Source organism: Periophthalmus magnuspinnatus, chromosome 13 (assembly GCF_009829125.3).
Source record: "Periophthalmus magnuspinnatus isolate fPerMag1 chromosome 13, fPerMag1.2.pri, whole genome shotgun sequence".
Classification (NCBI taxonomy): Eukaryota; Metazoa; Chordata; class Actinopteri; order Gobiiformes; family Gobiidae; genus Periophthalmus; species Periophthalmus magnuspinnatus.
Window position 1 is genome coordinate 21783411 of NC_047138.1, and position 12163 is coordinate 21795573.

The 12163-nt window shown below is 38.9% G+C and overlaps 1 protein-coding gene across 1 annotated transcript in view; it reads right to left on the reverse strand.

The window, feature by feature from the left end:
* The window catches only part of LOC117380430 (protocadherin-16-like), a 392551-nt gene that overhangs the window by 58458 nt on the left and 321930 nt on the right, over positions 1-12163 (reverse strand). Inside the window, exon 10 of the mRNA XM_033977238.2 lies at positions 7263-8103. Within this exon, the coding sequence (XP_033833129.1) occupies positions 7263-8103 (841 nt within the window). The remainder of the gene's footprint in view (positions 1-7262; positions 8104-12163) is intronic.

Sequence of the window (12163 nt, forward strand, 5' to 3'; positions counted from 1 at the left end):
TTAAATGCTTTAATAATAGCTTAGTGGTTTTTAAAGTTTCAGAAATAGATTTCACATAAAATTTAGGTCTTGTGATCTTTAGCCACTATATAGCTAATTAGCCCTGAGCTTTCAAAATTGTATTATTATAATTATTTGGAAAGTCCATGAGAAAAAAAAAAATATATATATATGGGAAATTTACTTCCAGAAACAGGGGGTGGCTGGTCACTGTTGACCGTCATTAAAGAAGTGTGTATTCTGAATTCCAGGCAAATTGTACTACATACTACTAGTACTACCAACAAGCTGCAAAACAAAAACTTAATACAAATATGTTAATATGATGTGAGTGTTTATGTTGAGTAAACGTCTTCCAGCACTGGTATGTGGTGTGTTTGTGATTCATGCATCTGTGTAGAGTGTGTGGTGAGGAACAAACAGGAGGTTAGCTAACCAGGACAAGAAATTCATTCATCAACATTTGTTTTTAGGTTCAGAAATCTTTCCTTTCATCAACAAATCCTGTTATTCCACTAAGTACTCCAGATGTGCACAACAAAACACGCATGAAAGAGATTCACATAAGGCACAGGCATATTACTTAATTTTAAAACAATTCTATTATGTTCAGAGGGTGATTGAAAAATTATGTAAAAGGTGCCCTATGCAACTTCTGGTGGTGGTGGAAAGTACTGCTTGCTTTTGTGGAGATGTTATTGTTTTGCCTGGAATGCTTCATAGTATGGCATTTAAAGGGCTGTTACCTGATTTTCTCCCATGTATTTGAGCAAAATTTCCCCCAGTACTGATGTACTGTATAAGAAGCTCAAACTGAGTCCGCTGTGTACTCTCTGCATCTAATTAGAAAGTATTTTACTGCCCAATGATCAGGAAGTGTGCTCTTCGCATGCTAGTTGTTGTTAGCATTACTGTGACGGAAAACTCCACTCAAGTTGTGAAAAACGTTTATAAACTCATTATGGTGAATAATTAGAATGCTCAGAATGCATAAGGTCAGTGAGAAGTAACTCTGGACCATTGCAAACTGTAAACAGTATATATCGGGTAAAGCACATCTATCTTCAAGCAGACAAGCAGTTGGAACCACTAGATCAAATGCCATGCTGTGGAACATTTTAGTTAAACTAGAACATCACCATGGAAACAGTTCACAGCCTCGCTACTAGAAATGTTTCCTCCTTTGTTGTAATAGTAAAATATAAATGAGTTCACTGTTTGTTTGTTTGTGCTTTAGTAGAAGTTATTCACTTTCACCACCTCAGGGTCTCCTCGTATTCACCTACTGTTTTGTATCCTTGCTATCTTGTAAGTAATTAAATGTTTGTGCTTTGCACCAGGTGATTTAAACAGACCAGCGGAGCTGTAGATGGATTATCATGAGTTTGAAAACTCAAACCTCGCCACAATCTATCTCGTAGAGGAAGGTTGAATGATAAACAGCCTTAGGAAGAAATTGTTCATCTACTAAAATGTATTATCCCGAACAACTGCTGGCAAAATGTGCTGTATTTTATTATCTCTCAACTTCTTGGGTTGAAGTTAAGAGTAAAGCCACAAAGGTAAAAGTAGAGGAAGGTGGACATGGGTGGGGTGGTGGGGGTTAGCTGTGGGTGACCCCAAACAGAAGTAGACCAGGCGCTTTAAGGATTAGCCTTGTCAAAGCTTGGACACAGCAGCTGGCATGCATGGAAACACTTACTGATGAGATATCTGTTAATACATATTATACAGTAGTTATAATATTTGTAGTTGAATGTAAGTAAATAATCCAAAATCTAATCAAATAAGAGAAGGGGCCCAATCATACCACTTCTAACGTGAAAAATGCACATAGTCAGCATAGAATCAGACATCGGAGTCATTAGACTTTGCAAATATGGAGGTCTGTGCTTCTACTCCCCGTACTCTGCCAATCACAGCTTGCTGTAAAATAATTTCTTAACTAGAATACATATGAAATTATTATTAAATTATAAAAAATTAAACATTACAAACATAGACTACATTTGTTACACATTATACCTCACCACAGCGCATTTAACTGTCTTGTGAGACTAGTGGCCTTAAACACAAGAGCAAAGACTTTTGTGTTGAATATAATATAAGCACTCAGAGCTTGGTCCAGTGCACTTGGTTCTGTGACACACAAAGAGAGGTGAAGTCCGAGCAAGGGTCGCGACTCGTGGGAGACGCCCCACGGCAGCTTTTCTGCTCCAACCCCCACGTTTCATGTGTGCCTCGGCATTGGACCTCAGCGCACACCTGTCTGCCTCGCACGCTCTTCCAGCAACCCAGTGCGGAGCAATTTGCTTAGACGACTTGTAGTGTATCTTTCCGGCTCGGAAGACTCTGCCTCCACATCTCAGAGTTTATATCTCAGGAGGGAGAACACCTCATCCAACAGTATTTGTTGAGTTTGCAGAAAATAAAACCCTGGATTTACACACAAGCTCGAAGGAACATGGAGATTTAGATGACGGATCCAAACTTCTGGGGAATTTTTCCAAGTTTTACACACAAAGTGAACTGTGCTCTGGGTGAAGTCTCTTTGAATTTTTATAGCTCTCTTGCCCATCATTTGTCTTTCTAATTTATTTTGCTCCATTTGATTAAGCAGTAGTTTGATGTCTTTTCTAAGACATATTTTAGAGTTAATAGCAGTGTTTTGATAAATGCGTGGAAATGCATGCTAGGAAATATTAGACGTGCAATATTAGATCTATATATGGAATTATATCGAGTCGTGTGCAGCTGCTTGTGCTGAGGACCAAATTTTCATACGTCACACTTCTGGTTTAGAATGCAACACAGGGCAAAAATAGAGAAACAATAAAAACAAAATAGTCTGTATTTTTGCTGAAGTTCACCTGTCGGCATCATCAGGTATGTCTTGGTTCAATTGGGTGCTTCCACTTTGGCTTTTGCACAAACTTCAGCGCTGCTCTGTGATTGGTCCACTTGCTGCTGGATAAATTTGAATGTATGTCAAGATGGATTTTTGTGAGTTTTATGAATTCACATACATCGCAAATTGGGTACAACCCCTTTTTATACAAAATGACATTCATTCTTCATTGTCTTCCCTTTCATTCATGTCCCAAAGAGTGTATTGCATGGGAACCCTTTCACCGGAGAAGCCGTACCCAGCGCTGACACGTGTCTCCCACACCAAAACAAAGCCCAGGGAAGCCAGCCGCGTGGCAGGATCAGCGCTCACTTAGCGGCCTGGTCTCATGCGATCGCACAGCCCAGTGACTACCTCAGCAGTCCACACACACACATGTACAGGTGGTGGGAGGCATAACTGATCTCATGCTAATGGTTCCCAGAAGGCCAAGTGCACCGGCATTAGGGCGGGAGGATGTGAGCTCTTTCATGGGAATAGTTCCACAATAGCAGATGAGTGTGCTGTGCTAGACTGTGCTGTACATTTGGGAGACTGCTGTGTGTCTGCGGAGAGAGTCAGAGAATGGAGGACAGCCTTGTGATTGCCGTTTGCCAGCACCCACTATTTTATAATGTGACGTTGACAGATTATAGAGAACGGGACACAAGAGACCTTACCTGGAAGATGATCAGTGAGGAGCTCAGTATGTCTGGTAAGTTATCACAACTTTGGAACTGTAAAATATTTGCCGCCTTTAGGCTAACCCGTACTAGCATCATTAAGTTGCTGTAGGTGCTTGTTTGTTGCTGATGAATTTATGTATTTATTCAGTGGAGTTGAGTACAGTCAAAGACACTGGAAAATGATGTACATACAACCTGTCTGTTTCGTTCACTATGCTACGTTGTAATAAGAGTAGGAATTGAGTAATGATAATTCAGGGTACAATAAAATATACAAAGCAAAAATATAACTGCTGTGGAATATTTGTCTATTATTATAATGACAGAATCAGTTGAGAATAACCTGCAAGAAAACTCCCACCTCCTAGGTCTGCCTGCTGCTGCTTCTTCAGGGCAGGCTGGCTTTCTGCTACACTGTTTGAGGTTGTTGTGAATTTCAATGTGCAACTCCAGTCTTCAATTTTCCATTAAATGTACATATGTACTAGTTGTTTTTAACTTATGTTTAAATGTCATTCTCATAACACTTTCTGTTTTGCAGGCCCATCACGGAGGAGAGCGAAGAAGAGGTCCCTGGAGTTGTCGCCCTCCAGCTTCAAGAGAGAGCTACTGGCGGCACTCGGGGGGCGGACCTCCTCCTCCTCCGCAAAAATTTGCATTCACAGATTATTATATGAAAACACTACAATGTAGTTTGTAAGGGGTAATATCAGTAATTATTAACAAAATGTATACCATATTTATATATCTAAAAGCTTATTTCATTTACCAATTGAAGACCATAAATAAAACATCAAAAAAGCATAGACAAGAGTTAAGTAAATCTGTATGTTTTATTAATTTCCCTGTGTAACCTGGTAAGTAGAGTCAATCTTGAATGGACATACTGTGATGAACGTGAAGCCACAGTCAGCAGCACAGTCCTGGCAGCTAGTACCTGCAAACAAGAAACAGCACAAGAATATACAATTTTAAAATTTTGGTAGTATAATATTTGCTAAGTAAATAAATATAATGAATCATAACCATAAACAATGTTAAGCTCTTCATAGTTAAATGGGTGGCTGTTATTATTATTATTACTACCATTATTTATTTGTATAATTCTATAACGCTGGTTTCACACAAATACAACGACAGTAGACCTATTTGCAGTAGCAAGAATAGATAACTCAAAATGATTAACACATTTCTAAGCATCTTCTAATTGATAATACCTGAATACAAAATAAGTTATTATTATTGCATTCAGAATTATTAATATTTATATCTGCTAACCGAAGACAGATGGACAGGCAATCCGCAGCTGGAATCAAGTGCCTGTAGTTGGTGTCCTGGGACGTTATCCGTGCACCAATGTGGTCATCGAACTGGGCCTAGGACAGACGAAAGTACCGCTGGAAGCAGTGGTCATCCAGACAGAGCTCCTGGAGCAAGTGATGAAACTCACCAAACTCGGAACGCCTCTTAATTATATCATGGACCCAGACACACCGCCACTCAGCTGATCGCCTCCGTTGGTGACTTTTATGCAATAAAAACACCAAAGCCACTCTCTGAACCTGGTCTGCTATTGTACACAAAAAGACCAGGAAAACACTCGCAGACGCACGTGGGAGGCATTTAAGCTTGATTGCATCTTGGTTCAGTGACACTAAAATTTTACATGTTGAGGCACTGTAAACAAAAAAGGTTATTAAAATAGAGCACACTCATTGTCTATGTTTGTGAAATTGCATTGCTTTGTTCAGACTTTATGAAATTTCTATTACTGTTTAATAGATAAAAGTATTTTAGGGTTTTAGCTTGGACAGAGCTTATGCATATAATTTTTGACATTTATATTGTTCAAATATATAGTTGAATGTGCATTTCATGTACAATAATTTATACATTATTAATAAAGTTTGTTACTTGAGCTGGTTATGTCTTTTATATTAAGTTAATAAAAACAATTGCAAATTATAGAAAATGCATTGTGCAAACATTAGAAAATAAATTGGTCAAGCAAAAGAAAATGCATTGTGATTGTGATGGTAAATGTTTTGAGCCAATGATAAAAAGTAAGTCAGAGAAGCAAAATAAAATGCATTGTGCTCATGATGACTAATAAGTCAAGTCAAGTAAGAAATTACTTGTTCTAACAAATAAAAATAAGTCCAGGAAAATGTGAAAGATGAATTGTGTGAACAAAATAATTTAAGTTGGAGCAATTTATATCCATAACTTAAAAAAGTTAGTTGGGCTTTTCAACTAAAAAAGTAAAGGCAACCTGTTGCCTTAGGTTTTTGAGTTTTGTTTTTTGTTTTTTTTTACAGTGTACCTAGCTGAAGGACTAGCCCATGTATGTAATCACTTGACTAGGGAAAGTACACAGGTAGAACGTGCAAACTCTGCACAGAAAGGCCCTTACACGGCCCCAGCCACCATCAGCACAGCTATGAATTTGAAATCAGAGCACCTGCCAACCTGCAGTCTGATTTACATGATGAGATTAAATGCTCTCTCTACTTCACTTGTTATTATGTACTGCTGCTCTAGCATAGCCAGTCTGCAGATTAGTGCCAGAAATATACTGGTGTTGTGGGGTATGGTTTTTCCAATAGCCCATGTTTGTGATTCTACTCCTGAATGTAACAGCGAGCTGCAAACAAAAATCCAACACATTTTTCACTCGATGGACGTACCTACCTATAATTTGCGGTGTTCATTCTGTTTACCTCAACTGGAACATTGCCACAGAAGCAGGAAATAAAACTTTTTAATAAGTGTAATTTTCATCAAAAAATTTCAGATGTAGATTACGAAAATCACAGTATAGCTAAAACACAAAAAACAACACATGTGATGAAGTGTCTTGCTCAGTATAAGTTTGAGCAACATTTGAACCATCAACCCTCCAGTTGGTGCATGAGCGCTTTGCCAAATGCATGTTATGATTGTTTAGTATGGCACAACTTGCCATGAATAATTATGGGTTTACCAACAGCAACACACGTTTTCAACAATACGCACATACGTAACAACACAAAAGGAAATGGAAATCAAATATTGAAGTTTTTTTAATCAAATAAGATGGACTAATTGAGCAATTTGTCCTATAAATCCGACTGCTATAATCTAAAAGTGTTTTCCTCTCCTACCATCACCAACCTTACTAACACATTTATACAGATATGTAGGTTGAAATACCTTGCCCAAATACAACAAAAATATGCTCAGTTGGCCTGACCTCTGACGCAAAGGTCAATGGTTTGCATTCTGCTCCCAACATAAACATCATATTTCATTTAGATACAATGGCCTACAGGTTGGCGGATTAATGCTTTCATTGTATCCTTGGGCAAGACACTTAACTTGTCTGTTTGCGTGCACTGGTATATGACCGTGTGAATGACTGAGTGTTTCACCATTTAATAGAGGTGGGAGGAGTAGCCAAATTGTATTGAACTAAGAGTAATGTTACTTAAAAAAATAATATTAATAATATTATTCAAGTAGAAGTAAAAGTATTTGGGAAAAGTACTACTAAGAGTAATTTAAAGATAAACTGTTGGTAAGCAAAATCTGCTTTTACTCAAGCAAGAGTACTATTGCTTTCAATGTGTTAGTGGTTGAGTGTTACTGAGCTGCTACAAAGCTTTTATCTTGCAACATGCCACTATGTAAAGCCTTATCTTCTGACTCACCAGTACTGGGGTTGAGGCTAAACATCCCTCCAGAGTTGCCGTCCTGGATACTGTAGCTGACCCTGCCGTTGTCCCCCTGGTCTGGATCCCTGGCCATCACGTAGAGCACCACAAATCCCACAGGCTGGTCCTCCATCACAATGACTGCGTTTGGGGAGCTAAAGACTGGTGCGTTATCGTTTTCATCTGTAACATACACCCTTACCGTCACTGACCCCCATCTCCTTTGGGTAATGTTGGTTGCTTGGTCGGTAGCTTTCACTACCAAGACCAAATTTGAGGTCACTTCTCTGTCAAGTTCTTGGCTGAGGTAGAGAACACCAGAAGATGCATCAAGATGGAGTAAATTGTTGGGCCACTGGTGAAGAATGGAATAGCTAAGATCACTATTCGGTCCACTTCCATCTTTGTCAACGGCTTGAAAGGTATAAATTGATGACCCAACTTTTGCGTTTTCCGATACAACAATCGTAATTGGATCTTCTGGAAACTTGGGGACGTGGTCATTGCTGTCTTCGATGTTGATATCCAATTGGACCACGGTACTAGTGGGCAGGGCTTGAGAGAAATCGTCGACTTTGATTTGTAAAGTGTATCGCGGGTCAAGTTCATAGTCCAATGGTCGGGCTAGGTAGACGTCTCCGGTGAGGCGGTCCAACATGAAGGTTCCATTGTGGTCAGTACCTCCAACCAGGGTATAGGTGACTTCACCCTGTAACGGGGGGGTGTCCTGGTCGGGAAGGCGGACTGTGCCGATGACTGATCCAGGTTTGGTCTCCTCCACAGAGTTGAAAGTTAAGGAGTAGGAGCTTTTCACAGAAGGTCTGTTGGAGCTTAGAATCTGTGGAGACACGAAAAATGGATTTGATATTTACAGGGTAAAATCGAAGGAGCTATAGTAACTGAGTCAATTTGACAGGAAAGGGATAGTTGGTAATAAGGTGAAATTGGCAAAAAGAGTTCTAGTCCTAGTCTGGTACAGGTTTAGTTTAATCCCAGCAGTAGTGTTGTCAAAATACCAAACTTTCAAACTCAATTTTGATACTAAGGAATAGAATTATCATGATGATAATAATAAAAGACAATAGAATGTCATATGTTCAACATTAAATCACAGTGCTTGTTTTCTATTCCCATTCCCTTCTGTCTGTGTAATCCCTCAATCATCCAGGTAGGTTCCATAGTGGTCCGTAGGCATATACTAGTCTATGTGTTCTTATACTTATTCTGATACAGCTCGATATCGTTCTAAAGCTATTCAGGAAAGGTTCAATTCTGCCCTGTTGATGTGACTTTTATTTTAGTATCGATACTTGTTCAAATGAGTATCTAGTTTTTTTTAATACTCATTTTAATATGGATAATTATGTGATTTTTGATACTTTTGACAACCCTACCCAACCCTAATATGTTTTCAGCATTTTCAGCTGATAACATCTCTTATATTGCACCTATTATTAACTTTTATGAGCTGTGTTTTTGATTGTATGTATTGTATTGAGTGTATTTTGATTGATTCAAGCAGAATGTTGTGTTCTCAGGCGTGTGAGGTTCAAGTGCTTAGACAATTTCAGTTTTCACTTACCCCTATCTCTGTACTACTTACAAATATTTAAAAAATTCAGACTTCAAAAATACATGCCATTTTTGAACAATAAAACCAAGTCAATCTGCTTTCTGCTTATTACACTGTTTTAGTTCACTATTGTAAAGCATAAAATTGTAAAGCATTGCACAGTTTTCTTTAAAAATAAGAGAAAACTTACACTATTGTAAAGTAAGTAGTCAAACCTAATGTCAACTAGTTTGTCAGTTTGATTGTTAAACTTTTCCTTTTCCTCTTTTTAGCCAACTACACAATATGAATTTCAAATATCCTCATGGCCCGTAAGCATTTGGACGTGTATTTTGGCGTGCTTTGAGATCCATGGTCTGTAGAGTGTCAGAGCTTGCACATGGAGCAGGCTGGGTGAGCAGGGCAGTGGAGGAGTGACAGACAGCTAAATCAGCAGCCGGTGGAGGCATTTGAAGAATAGTGATTTACAAACGCTACACATTTCATGCCCAGTGTGTGGGTTGGTCTAGAGCAGGGGTCACCAACCTTTTTGAGACTGAGGGCTATTTCAGGGGCACTGAGTAGTACGAAGGGCGCCACAGGACTTGTTTGCTAAAAACTTCCTAAATAACAAAACTGCATGGATAACTAATGTTATAATAGTGATATTAAAATAGCAGTAGTTATAACACTATGTGAAGTGATTGCTCACATATCAATCATAATTATTTTCCACAATGATCAATAATTTACACATAAATAAAAATCAGAAAAACATGTCTGAACATGAAACACTTATTTATGTTTATTTGCTCAAACATTTGAAAATTAGGGGAAACACCTGTTTCATTTGTAATACAAATTATCACTTTTAACATTTTTAAGCCAGAAAAACAACACTTTTTTTGCCTGAACAGGTTAATAAGTTCTTTCTGAACATTTAACGTTTTGTGCAATTTTTTTTATGAATATTGCTGATGTTTAAATAATGAAAAAAAAAATCTCTGTGATTCGTCAGCTCATTTACTATGAAAGTGGGAGGTCTGGCACTGCATGCTGCTCACCAGTACATTATAATCTGGTGAATAATTTGTCACTGCAATTCTCAGTGAGTCTTGTAAATGTGCATCAGTCAGGCATGTTCTGTGTTTGTTCTTGATAAAGTTCATGTTGGAAAAGGCTGATTCACAGAGATAGGTTGAACCAAAAAAGCAGGCAATTTTCATAGCTGCTGTGCATACACCACTATACTTCTCCTTGTCCACAAGGCACCAAAAGTTTGATGCAGACTGATGAGCTTTAAGGTGGAGGTCATTTTGAAGCGCTAAGATTTCTATCTCGACCTCAGCAGTGTTCAAATTGAACAAAGCACTGAGCTGCTCAGCAGTGGATGTAATGTCTACGTGCATGAAAGGATTTGTAACAAATGACACGCATGGTTCAAGCTGCTCAAAGTCACAAAAACTGCCTTCAAATTCCTGTCCTAGTCTGTTCATGACTTGAGAGTACTTTTTTACAGCTTTGTCCAAAGCTGCAAATGCAGAAACATTGTCATTTAACACTGCCTGCACAGAGGGAAAATGCAGCATTTTTTCCTCTGTACCTGCATGGAGAAAATGTTCATCTTGGCTTTAAATGTGTTTACTGCACTGATCATGTGAGCAACAGTTTTTTACCTTGCAGTTCCCGATTCAGATGGTTGAATTTCTCAGTCAAATCCGTTAAAAATGCGAGGTCAAGTAGCCACTCTGGGTCCTCCAGCAGCGATGCGTCTTCCCCCTTGGATTGCATAAACTCTTTTATTTCACACAGAAGTGACAAAAAACACTGCAGAATCCGACCCCTGCTGAGCCATCAAATTTCTGTGTGCAATAACAGGTCACCATATTCAGCAGACAGCTCATCCAGGACCATCTTAAACATTCTGTGTTGTTTAGCTTTGGAGTGGATGCTGTTTATGATCTTCACGACAGGAGTCATCACGTGATCAAAGCCGGTCACTTTCGCACAAATCTCTTGTTGATGAATGATGCAGTGGTAGTGCAGAAATTTTGGGAAGTCTGGATCATTTTTGCATTGTGCAATGAAGCCCGCATGCCGGCCCGTCATAGCTGGTGCCCCATCTGTTGTTACCGATGACAACTTATGTACTGGCACCTTTTTCTCCACAAAAAAAGTTTTTACCCCGGTGTATATGTCAACTCCCCGCGTTGTTGTCTTCAATGGCAGAAGTGTTAGCAGTTCTTCCTTTGTAGAAAAATCATCAAACACCATTCGGATAAATATCATCAGATGAGCCGTGCTGGTGCTGTCTACCGACTCGTCACACTGGATACTAAACCACCTGCACGTAGCGAGATCCCGGTCCAGCTGCTCTGATAAGTTCTCAGACAAAGATGCCACTTATCTGGCCATTGTACTTGCCCCAAGCTGGACATCGGAGAGTGCAGAGATGACATCGGTACCATGTTTCTCATCTTTGAATAATGTGTTAGCGACAAGCATCATAGCTTCTTTAAAAACCTCCCCATCCGAAAAAGGTTTCTTGTTCTTTATCAAAAAATGTGCAGCTCTAAACGAAGCTTCGGTTGCGTTCTGAGATTTTTTTACCGGCCTTGTAAAAAAAAGTCCGTTGTGTGTCTAAAGCTGCCTTTAACCCACGGACTTTTTCTGTCCGTAATGCGGTGCCAGGTGGGTAATTTACATAAAAGTTTTTGTGGCAGGTTTTGAAGTGCCTCTCCACATTGTGCCTCTTTAGTACTGCAACAGTCACCCCGCAAATAAGGCACAGACATTTCTCTTTGAATGACGTAAAAAAGAACTCTTCTTCCCAATCATTGTGAAAATAGTATGTTTTTTTTCGCTTTTCTGCCATGATCTTTGGGGCAAGTGTGTCAGGAAAGAGGTGTGGCAGCCGTGCATGAATGACCTTTGACTTAGAAAGAGGCGACTTTGATATTAAATATTTCTATTTGAATTTTTTTTTATTTTATATAGCATAATTTTTAAAATCTGCATAATGTAAGTGTAGCAACTACGTGATCAATTAGCAGTGAGGCAATACTATGGTGCAGTCGCTATATGGTAAGAAAGGGTTAATGGGCTAATAATCAGAAACCTAGAGAACGCTCTAGGAGGGAGTGACAGGAGACTGAACTTGAGTTTAGTTGGTACCATATATTACAAATAATAAATAACATGCAACATTTAAGACAAACAGTTCACATGAATGGCCATTCAAAAGTGCAGTAAATATTTACAATCAGCAAGCACTTGAAACAATTCAAAAATAATTCAATGCAAAACCAATAATGGCAGTGCAATAATACCAAGAGAGTCAATAATT